The sequence below is a fragment of the Myotis davidii genome, unplaced genomic scaffold (genome assembly GCF_000327345.1).
Source record: "Myotis davidii unplaced genomic scaffold, ASM32734v1 scaffold289, whole genome shotgun sequence".
NCBI classification, from domain to species: domain Eukaryota; kingdom Metazoa; phylum Chordata; class Mammalia; order Chiroptera; family Vespertilionidae; genus Myotis; species Myotis davidii.
Window position 1 is genome coordinate 1,560,194 of NW_006299717.1, and position 11,957 is coordinate 1,572,150.

At 39.1% G+C, this 11,957-nt stretch overlaps 1 protein-coding gene across 2 annotated transcripts in view; it reads left to right on the forward strand.

The window, feature by feature from the left end:
- The window catches only part of BTBD9 (BTB (POZ) domain containing 9), a 444,722-nt gene that overhangs the window by 44,188 nt on the left and 388,577 nt on the right, over positions 1–11,957 (forward strand). For both annotated transcript variants that reach the window (XM_006775885.2, XM_006775884.2), the window contains exon 2: positions 7,844–8,055. In XM_006775885.2, coding sequence (XP_006775948.1) covers positions 7,871–8,055 — 185 coding nt within the window. In that variant the 5' untranslated portion in view covers positions 7,844–7,870. The remainder of the gene's footprint in view (positions 1–7,843; positions 8,056–11,957) is intronic.

Genomic DNA, 11,957 nt, shown 5'->3' on the forward strand with positions numbered 1-11,957 from the left:
CTGGGGTGCCTGGCCAGCCTGGGTGAGGGGATGATGGGTGTTTGCAGCTGGTCACACACCCTTCAGGGTGGGGGCCCCCACTGGGGTGCCTGGCCAGTCTGGGTAAGGGACTGAGGGCTGTTTTCAGGCTGGGACTGAAGTTCCCAACCGCTCCTTTTTTTCTTTTTTTTTATTCTGGGCTAGCTTTAGCTCTGAGGCCTCGGCTGCTGAAAACAGGTTTCTGGCCTTTGTTTACCGTCTATATTTGATACAATGGTGCGGTCCGGCTGGCTGAAGCCCGTGGGGGAAAGTTGGAGTCCTCCTTCACTGAGGCAACCAAGCCTCATGTTAGTTTCAAGCTGCCTGGCTGCCGCTGCCATCTTGGCTGACAGTTAATTTGCATATCTCGCTGATTAGCCAATGAAAAGGGTAGCAGTCGTACGCCAATTACCATTTTTCTCTTTTATTAGTGTAGATATCCAACCTTTGGCATCTTACTAATAACCAATCAAGTGAAGTATTAAGGGTATGCAAAATGTAGCATTTATAAATTCACCTCAGTATAATGCTGGAATTTATAAAGGATTCTGATTTAGTGTTCTAAGAAGTCTGGCTACTACTATGCAGTCTGTAGCAATGTTGCAAAGCTCCAATTCCACATGTGAAAATGCATAAGATTGAATTATTTTGCATTTTTAGAAAGATGCATATCATCATTGCGTGTTGAGTTGGTTGTGCTTTTTGTTGTTTCTATTTTTTTTATTATAAATACTATTTAGACTTATTATTATCAATTTAATTGGTTGTAGGTTGTTCAGTTAACCCTGCAGTGTTTACTGATGCATGTTTGTACTAACAATATTCTTGGTCTGTAATTTTTCAGTTACTAGAGTTTAAATTGCAGTTAAAATATGAATTATCCCTCCCATATTATAGGAGCAGATGTATATCTATTCTCCAAAAGTTGGTTTGAAAAATGACACTTTATTCATATCACCCACAACATATTTTCCCTGGTTTAAATATGGTGTATCAAAAAGAGTTTGAGAATTGCTGGTCTGAGGAGCTAGTTGGTAGGTCTAGGAATCTGAGTTAGAATCATTTCTGATTACTTCCATGTCATGACAACTTAACTCTTGTAAGTTCAGGACCCTGACCAGCTTGGTTCGAATCTACTATTTATTGTCTGTGGCCTTGGACAAGTTGCCTAATATTGTCTGTGTTTCAATTTCCTGTCTGAAATTAGGATAATACTTGTGTATATTTCTGGATTAATATTTTCCAGTGACCTGTGTCTCTAACAGGACATTGCTTTAATTGCTTAATATGTGATTTGCTTTCTTATTTAGTAAGCTGGTCCCTCTTATTGCTTTTCCCCCCCCGAAAATATACCAAAAATACATAATTATTCTTCCAGATGAACTCATTTAACCCAATTTGCTTTAAAAGCTCTATTGTAGTTCTGATAAGGATTACTTTTAATCCTCTATTTATTAGAACTGTGCCAGCTTAGCAAAACGTCTTGATAAATATAAAATAATGACTTCTCATTCTTACTTTTCTAATACGTGTTCCCATTTGTCAAATTATTGGTTTCTAACTGTGTATCTCTACAAAGAATGTTTGGTTGAATTTTGATTTCTGTTACTAAAGGATTGTTTTTGTTCACAATATAAAGTACAATAAAATATTAAATATGTGTGGTGATTTAGGGGTCATTGGTCTCTTTACCACATTGTATCTTTCTGTCTCTAAACAATGTATGTCTCTTCATTTATCTTTTTAAATTCCTCACTCGAGTCTTATAATTTTCTTTACATGTTCTACGAGTTTATTTCTGGCTATTACATGTGTTTTGAAATTATAAATTGTAATTTTTTTCTAATTTTATAGATGGTTGTTTTGACCTAGAAAGGTACTATAATCATGTAATAATTTTATGTGGTCACCTTAGTGAACCTTCCTTATTTTCTCTCATATCTTTTTAGTTGATTTTCATGTATATTTCATGTGGGCAGATTATCAGCAATAGTAATTATTTTGCCTCTTTGTTTCCTCATCAATTTAGCTTTAACTTGGTTTTCTTAATTGCATTGTGTTTTGTTCCTGAAAATTATATAGTGATAAGAGTAGACATCCTTATCTTATTTCTGAACTTTATGTAGGAATGTTTCTAGTGTTTTATTATTAATCAGATACATCTGTTACAGATAGACTGTGTATGTAGGTAATAAACTTACTAATGACTAGAGGCCTGGTGCACAAAAATTTGTGCACTCGGGGGAGGAGAGGGGGGCTCCCTCAGCCTGGCCTGTGCCCTCTCAGAATAGGAGCCTGGTGCATGGGTGGGGGCCACCTGGTTTGCCCTGAAGGGTGTCCTGGATCAGGGTGGGTGTCCTGCTGGGGTGCCGGGCCAGCCTGGGTGACGGGCTGAGGGCTATTTTCAGGCTAGCCACAGCTACTTCAGGGTTGGGGGAGGTCCCGCTGGTGTGCCTAGTCATCCTGGGTGAGGGACTGAGGGCCGTTTTCAGGCTGGTCACACCCCCTTCACGGTGGGGGTCCCTACTGGGGTGCCTGGCCAGCTTGTGTGAGGGGCTGATGGCCGTTTTCAGGCTGGCTATGGCCCCAGGCTGGAAGCAGGTATCTGGGACTTATTTATCGTCTGTAATTGAAACTTTGTAGCCTTGAGCAGAGCCCAGGTCCCGAAAGCCTGGGTTGTCCCTGGCAATGGAGGCTCCCAGCCCCTCCTTGAGCGGGGGCCATGCCGGCTGGAAGCAGGTATCTGGGGCTTATTTATCTTTTATAATTGAAACTTTGTAGCCTTGGGTGGAGCTCAGGGCTAGCAAGGCAGGTGGGAAACTTGGCTTCCTCCATTGCCAGGGGCAACCTAAGCCTCCTACTCACTCCAGCTCAATGGCCGGCGCCATCTTAGTTGGGTTAATTTGTATATTTGCTCCTGATTGGCTGGTGGGCGTGGCTTGTAGGTGTAGCGGAAGTACGGTCCATTTACATGTTTCTCTTTTATTAGATTAGATTGTATAAAAAGTTATTTTAACCCTTTTTGAGCTATTTATATTACTTTTCTCCTTCGACCTTGTAATTTGATGACAATTCTTTTTCCTAATATTCTTCATCCTTTTGGAATTGACCCACTTTGTCATGAATCCTGATTAATTCTATTTTCCAATATTTTACATAGGGTTTTTTTTTTCATTTATACTGATTTTTGAGTGTGTGGTTGTGGTCACATCTTTGTGTTACATTGGCTTCATAAGAAGAAGCAGAAAACTATTTTTTTCTCTAATGCACAGGAATAGTTGGAATTATGTGATCTTTAAAGTTTTGAAGAAATCTGTCCTTAAAACTGTTTGGATCTGGCATACTGCCAAGTCAGGGACCAGGAATACATTTGGGTAGGTGGGGTAGGTTATTTTCTTAGTATAATTCTCCTATCCAAATCTAAGAGTAAGTACTAGTAAGTGCATCAGATAGGTTCTTAGACTCTTGTTTTCAGTGCTTTTGCAAACATTGTTAGATCTTCTGGTTTCTGGAGCTATACAAAAACAGTCAACATAGCAGGATTGAACTTTTATCCTTAGAAAGGCCTGCTTGCAAAGTTGTCCCTTACTTGGTATCTGGAAACTTGGATTTTAGAAGGGTTCCTGCCATTAATTGATAAGAGTGGCTCATTTAAACTGTTTGTAAAAGCAGTGTGGTTTATGTTGAATGCTGCTTTCCTTCTTGCAGTCTGGAATTTAGATACAGGCAAGGCAAGGGCTACCTACACTAACAGCCTCCTGTAAAACACCCTGGTTATTGAGTCTCTAGTAAGCTTCCTGGTTAGCAACATTTAACTAGTGCTGTCACCGCTTTGTGGGGGAATTAAGCACATCCAATGTTACTCCATTGGGAGAGGACCCTCACGTCTGAGGGCCTTCACCCCATGTGCTTTTTTAAATTTTGCTCTGTATTCTTTTGCTTTAATAAATAACAGCATGAGCATGGCCATAAGCTGAGTCATGAGAGTCCATTTCTTATATGCAAGCCCAAAACAGTGATAATAAAAAGTAGTGGCAGAGTTAAAAAATAATACTTAAAAAACGCCTAATGTAACCATGTCATTACAAGTGTGGAAACAATCTCATGGAAGCTAGAAAATTTGTCAAAGATCACCAAGTCATTAGTGACAGAATAAGTTTCAAAGCTTAAGAAACAAATCAATAAACAGTTTTGCAAAGTTAAAATTTTTCCAATATTATCCAGCTAATTAAAATAGATAATTTAAAAAATTAAACTTACTGGTGTGTTGTTTCTAAAACATGCTTTTTTTTAAAAAAAAGCAAGCTGTGGACACAAACTGTGACTTTGTAGATAAGCTACAGCATTAGGTGAAAGTATTTCCTGCATACAAGCTGTCACAGTGGTAACTTGTTAGCACCATTTGCCTCTTTGCAATAAAACCCAAAATGGAGCCCTAGTTTGAGAGCTTGTTTGGAGGTTCCAGCAGGGGAGCGCAGCCACTCGTACACCACCGACTGAAGACCGGTCCCCTCCTCGGGGGTGTGTGGGGGGGGCGGAGATCGTCCTCCTCAACCGAGCGCTCAGCCTCCGCAGCCTCGGGAGGGACGCACATGGATCAGTGAGGGAGGAGGGGGACACCCGCCCAGCCAGCCAGATCAGGCGAATCAACCCTGGCGATCAATGGGGTGACAGATGTCGCAGCCAGATCGCCCTCACATCCAGGAGCCCTAGTTTGTTTGGCTCAGTGGACAGCGTTGACCTGTGGACTAAAGGGTCCGAGGTTTGATTCTGGTCAAGGGCACACGCCCAGGTTGTGGGCTCGATTCCCAGTGGGGAGCGTGCAGGAGGCAGCCAGTCAATGATTCTCTCTCATCATTGATGTTTCTATCTTTCGCTCTTCCTTCCTCTCTGAAGTTAATAAAAATATATTAAAAAAAAACACACCTCAAAATGAAATCATATCCTAAAAATGAACTTTCTCAGCTGGTATTTTACTTGTATATTTATCACCTGAGTGAGGGTTGTGAATCTACAACAGAGTTGCTCAGTGGCTCTTTTCCAGGTTGCTCATTAGAATCAAGTCAGAAAAGTGACTTGACCAATCAAGTCAGAATCTCTGATGGGTGGGGCTCAATCATCTTTTTCTTTTCTTCTTAAGCTCCCCATGTGAATCCAATATGTGGCAAGCTCATTGAAAATCTTGTCTAATTAAAATTCTTTCTATATGCCAATAAAAATTATGTTTATTCCATACTAAATGGCTGTTTTCTATACCCGGCAATATTAGCTTTATGTCTTTAGTTGGAAAAGCATAATAAAAATGTAAATTTAGCAAAATGAAATTCTATGACTAAGAAGTACAGATCTAGAGAACCTATGATATTTACATATGTAGTATTAATGTTTATTATGTATCAATTGAAGAATTATACATTTACTTTTGAGCTAGTTAACCAAAAACTAATTATTGTGCATCAAGAGTCATTTAGTTAATCCTTTGAATCTTACTTATGGTATAAGAGAATGTTAAAATAGAGAATATATTTACTGGGTACAGGCACACCTCATTTTATTACAATTCTCTTTATTGTGCTTCATATATGTTGCATTTTTTACAAATTAAAGGCAAGAACTTCCACCAGCAAAATGATTACAATTTGTTTTATTGCAGTACTCACTTTGTTGTGGTGGACTGCAACTGAGGTATGTCTGTGTGTGCATTGCATCTTTTCAGCCAGAAGAGTGTCAGTTTTGTTCAGAGTCATGCACCTTCATTGAGGGAAATACAGGGTGTACCAAAAAAAGGTATACACACTTGAACAGCTGATGACTCAGTTTTGAAAATGAAATGTATTTTAATAAATACTGCTTTTATAATTATTCAAGGTGTGTATAAAGTTTTTTTTTGGATACTCTTTATTAGATAGTGATGTGAGAGTTTGTGTTGAAGAGGAATGGGATTTTAAAATCAGGTCCAAGTCATTTTCAGAATTTTATGGCTGATATAGGAAATGACCATGTTATTTTGAACATTGGTTGTGTAATCTAGCCAGAAACCAAAACCAAAACTAAAACAGTTTGAACCTTTGTCTAGTTTACAGTCAACCCTTGATCATATGTTAGAGCAGGGATTGGCAAACTATGGCCTGAAGGTTAAAAACAGCCTTCTCCTGGCTGGATTATTGGAACATAGCCATGCTCACTTATTTACTTACTGTCGGTGGCTGCTTTTAGTTGAATAATATTGTAACAGAGACTTTATAGCCTGTAGAGCCCCAAAATACTTACTCTCTGACTCTGCAGAAAGTTTGCCAATTCCTGTGGTAGACTGTTGTGTCACACATGATTTACTGACACTCCTTAAGTTGATCCTCTTAAGCTGAATTTGGCCTTTCATGCACAGGTGACTGGAGATGATTCTGTTTTTAGGGCTTTCCAGTGGAGGTTGCACTTGGGGGAAAGGGATTTGCCTTGGCATTGAGGTGTCTGCTGCTAACCCTCTGATGTTCCTAATATGGGGGACCATATTTGTTTACTTACGTGGGGTGGGTGTCCGTTTGCCTAACTCACATCCTCCATGTTCCCCTACATCAAGTCCTCGCTGTTGCTCCCTCTGTTGGGGATGGTCATGGAGTAGCAGGTGACTGGGGAACTTGGATCAGGAGGCTCTCCCACTGCAGTCTCTGGGGATAAATACCATTTTTAATACACTTTGCTAATAATGGGTTTGGATGTGAAAGTTTAAAGATTAGGAGTGGCTTAACCTTCAATCCTTCCTGGTCCATGTGGAAAGTTCTGGAAGGTGTGGAGGGCTAGTGGAGAGAGCATATCTGGCTCAATTCCCCTAGTCTCTGGTGCAGCAGAGGGTAGTTGACTCACCACTGATCTATGGACCACATCTCCACCTCGGCCCCTGGATGCTGGTGAAGGCTCTCATCCACTTCCAAGGTTACTTGTAACTGAAAAGCAATACCTGCAAATACATTAGAGATTTAAGAATATAAACATTTTTAACTTCAAAGCACGTAACTTTCTTTTCTCACGTGAAGATGTTCATTAAGTTTTGGCTTTTTGATTTTCAGTTAACATGTTGAAAGGCATTACAGGAAGTGCCTGTAAATGAGATTAAATATAATGATGCCCCGGTAGCCCCTAGGTGATGTGATCATTAGAGCTGGAGGTTTGGGCTAGAAGTTAGTCTTGAGAAAAATATTTGGGGTTATTCCTTTTTTGAGTGGGATTAAGATGCTTGCTATAAATTTTCTTTAATAAATGTCGTTATTTTTGTGAATACAGAAGATTGGTATTTTTTAGAAAATATTTAAGATGATTTTTAGACTCAAACCTTTGAAAATATTTGAAATATGATGATTTAGTTTATTCTTCTTGTGATTTAGGTCTAGAATAGATCTGTGCCTGAATGCATTTCTGCTGAGGTTATTTAGTTATACCCACCTTATTAAATCTCTCTGTGCTAAAAGAGTTCTTCTGGTGGTTGATTTTCTTTTTCCTTAGATACTGAGAAGTAAGGGACCTGTATTTGGCACAGAGTTCTAGATTGTGATATTTCTATGTGCTGCTAGTATTTGAGGACCCTGGCATTTATTTTTGCTTTCCTAGTGTGAAAAGGCAGTGAAGGTAGTGTGTTAATTGAAGCAGGCTGAATTGCTTCCCACAGTAAATGGGTTAATGAAGATATCAACAATGATGAAACCTCTCTCATGTGAGTGTTTTAAAGTATGTAGTTTAATTTTTTATTTAGCTATGTTTATGGTACGTGATTTTTTACATGTATTCTCCCCTCCACCCCCCCACACTAACTTTCATCCCTTTTTCATGTTAGATCAGCGACTATTATCTCTTCTACAAGATGAGTAACAGCCACCCACTTCGCCCCTTTACTGCAGTGGGGGAAATTGATCATGTGCACATTTTGTCTGAACATATCGGTGCCTTGTTGATTGGGGAAGAATATGGTGACGTCACATTTGTTGTGGAAAAGAAACGTTTTCCTGCCCACCGGGTAATTTTAGCAGCGAGGTGCCAATATTTTCGGTAAGTCTGTAATACTTTCTGAAGATTCAAGTTAACTTGTAGAAACATTGGTATTTTTCACTCTATAAAATATATAACACAACAAAAAATATGTAACATAGCATAACAGTAAATACTAGCAATCCTTCCATTCGACATCTATAAGAATTTCATTTTTGTAGACTTTTTGTTATTTTTTGAAAATCACTTTTCTTCAGAAACCATTTTAGAACTATAGGGTTAGAAGGCTTCTCAGGCTAGGCCAGTGGTCAGCAAACTCGTTAGTCAACAGAGACAAATATCAGCAGTACAACGACTGAAATTTCTTTTGAGAGCCAAATTTTTAAACTTAAACTATATAGGTAGGTACATTGTTATTAACTTAATTAGGGTACTCCTAAGGCTTAGGAAGAGCCACACTCAAGGGGCCAAAGAGCCAGCCGCATGTGGCTCACGATCCGCAGTTTGCCGACCACGGGGCTAGGCTGTACCCAATCCACCAATTTCCAAGATCTCAAGAATATATCTTAGGCTGAGTCTTTGTTGCCTTCACCTTCTTCTCACCATTGATTACTAATGGAAGTTTAATTGATACATTGGCAGATAGGCTTCTCATTGTACAGACAGAAGGTCCTCTGGACTTTCTAATGAACTTGAATACCTCTTAGTTCCAGGACCTGTAGGTAACTCAACAGATCTCTAAGACAAGCATTTGATAGCCCCAAATTAGAAACAAGTTTTTGTTGTTGTTGTTAATCCTTACCCGAGCGTATTTTTCCATTGATTTTTAGAGAGTGTGCGAGGGATGGGGAGAGACAGAGAGCGAGAAACAGCAATGTGAGAGAGACACATTGATTGGTTGCCTCCTGCACGCGCCCTGATCAGGGCCAGGGATCGAACCTGCAACCAAGGTATGCCCTTTACCAGAATTTAATCTTTGACCCTTCAGTCTATGGGCCGACGCTCTATCCACCGAGCCAAATTGACTAGGGCTAAATAAAACAGCTATTTACTGATACTGTTTCATAGTTATACTAGAACTAAAACTAGACAAAATATTTATGCATTTAATTAATGTAAAAATTGTACTTAATATGAAGCCATTGTTTATTACTCAAACCCTTAATTTCCAGGGTGATAAATGTTAAGGTGAGCTCTAATTACTCTGAGTTATACCTAATGTTAGTTAAAAGGGAGTCATCACTGAATGATAATGTATCTTTGATAAATCCATTGGTCTATATCAGCCATGGGCAAACTACGGCCCGTTTGAAATGAATAAAACTAAAAAAAAAAAAAGACCGTACCCTTTTATGTAATGATGTTTACTTTGAATTTATATTAGCTCACACAAACACTCCATCCATGCTATTGTTCCGGCACTCCGGTCCAGTCTAAGAACCCATTGTGGCCCTCGAGTCAAAAAGTTTGCCCACACCTGGTCTATATCCTTAAAGTCATTGATTTGCATGGGAAACTTGATATCTAAAATTGAGATGCTGATGGCTAAGAAAAAAATTCAAGTTACCCTCTAGTGAAAACTGCAGTCTAAATTTTATAATCAGAAATAACTAAGACAATGAAATAGCAACACCTAGAATCACACAGGAAAGTGTATCTCTTATAAATATTTACTACTGGATGAGAATTTTATAGAACTGATAACAATTTGTAGAGCATTCCATCTTACATATAAAGTGCCACTGTAGATGAAGCGAGGAGCCTAGAAAAGAAGATTCTGTTAAGAGTTCTCGCTAACACTCTCCGATTCCTCTTGCTAATGGCCTTGCTCTAGTCATTATTTGTTACCAACCTCTGTCCTCTGCATACCTTTGGTGTTTCTTTCCCATTTCTTACTTTTGGTTCACTCACTATTAGTGTTTTTTGAAGAGTCCATTCTTTTATTTCTTAAATATGTTTTTATTGATTTCAGAGAGAGGAAAGGAGAAGGAAAGAGGGATAGAAACATCAGTGATGAGAGAGCATCAGTGATTAGCTGTCTCTGCACACCCCCTGCTGGGGATTGAGCCTGGAGTCCGGGCATGTGCCCTGACTGGAATTGAGCTCTGAACTCCTGGTTTATTGTTTGACCTTAAACTTCTGAGCCACACGGCGGGGCTGAAGAATTCATTCTTTATTAAGTCAGAACTTTTCAGCTTTATGTTTAATATTTGTCAATAGTTTATACCTTATCATTTTTCAAAAATAATTTGACACAACTATATGTGTGTATATTTTAAGTAATCAGTATATTCTTAAAAGAAACTCAAATACTTTAAAAAATTAAAGATCATATTTTATGAATGGAGTGTACTCTCCTTACTTATTGACCTTGTTCTTAATGTCTATGGATATTGAACCTTAATGTCTGGTGGCTCACAAGGCTAAACTCAAAGTCATTACTAGTGATGCCTTAAATTCTCATTGCAGACACCATTCCTGTGCTAAGGTAGGTCAACTAACTGTCAGTAGTCAGGAGAGGCTTTACTAAGTGTTGTCATAGAACCTATCAATCCCCAGATAAGTACAAACTGACTGTACAGGAGGGAACTTGAGTTCCACAAGTTGGAGCTCATATTTAGGATTCCAAGGAGCTGCATCAAAGCCACTTTTAGAGCATTGAGAATCCATGTGAATATCATGGGTCACGCTGGAGTAAGCCTTCCTCCGTGAGATCTTCTGAGGAAGGCATTTTTAATCTACCGTATTTGCCGGCGTATAAGACGACTGGGCGTATAAGACGACCCCCTAACATTTCCACTCAAAATACAGAGTTTGTTATATACTCGCCGTATAAGACTACCCCCTCTTCCGCACACCTTCCACACACCAAATAAAAGGTAAAACAATATCAGATTTGATTTTAACATTTTAATTTATATTCAAATGCTTATGACATGCAGGAAAACTGTCACAAGGCTGTATGTAATCAAACATATACATAAAACAGTGCAAGTTTATTACCGGTAAACATACCGGTAATTCACTAAAGAAAACACACTCTATAGACTGGTACCAGATTAATGAAAACATTCAAGAGTGTTTGTAGGAAGAGCATAACCCAATGAGTTTATGCTCAGACTATTCATGACTTTTTTGCTGGATGGTTTCAGCTATTTTCCTGAGCCAATCAATAATGTTGGATCCTGGGGGAGGGTGAGAAGAGTTCCTGGCAGGTGTGGAGAGAACCCTTGAAATGCTAGTCCTGCTCTGAGAGTGTTAGGAGCAGGGGAATCTCTTTTTGCCCCCTTATTCTCTCGCTCTCACTTTTACATGTTTTCTGTCTCACTCTGTACTCTTCCTTTTCTGCGTTCCTCCTTTGTCGTCGTCCAGCTGCCCTTTCTTTTACGATAGAGTGAAAGTTTAATTGGTTCTTATTATTTCTCCAGAGTAATAGAGGTAGAAATTAAAATTCAGTACATTATGGAATTTTTCTAATTTTCATTTTTTAGATGAGCAGATAAGCAATAATGTGGGGATTTTAAAATATCTGACAAATACTGAAAGACCAAAAAAATCAAATCATCCATAATTCTATCACCAACTTCAATTTCATTTTTAATTTATAAAGTAACAATGAAAGCCCTTCCCTCCAAGCCACCTTAATCCCATTCCCCAGAGACAACCACTGTTAACAGTTTAATATGAATTTTCCCTGATTTTTCTCAATATAAAAAGGTATCCTATCTAATAAAAGAGAAACATGGTAATTAGCATACGACCGCTACCCTTCCCATTGGCTAACCAGCGAGATATGCAAATTAACTGCCAGCCAAGATGGCGGCCGGCAGCCAAGCAGCTGGAAGCGAACATGAGGCTTGCTTGCTTCAATGACGGAGGACTCCAACGTTCCCCGCCTGCCTTGCCGGCCTCTGAGCCTGCAGTTAGAAACATTGTAACACATAGAGCAGCTAAACAAAACC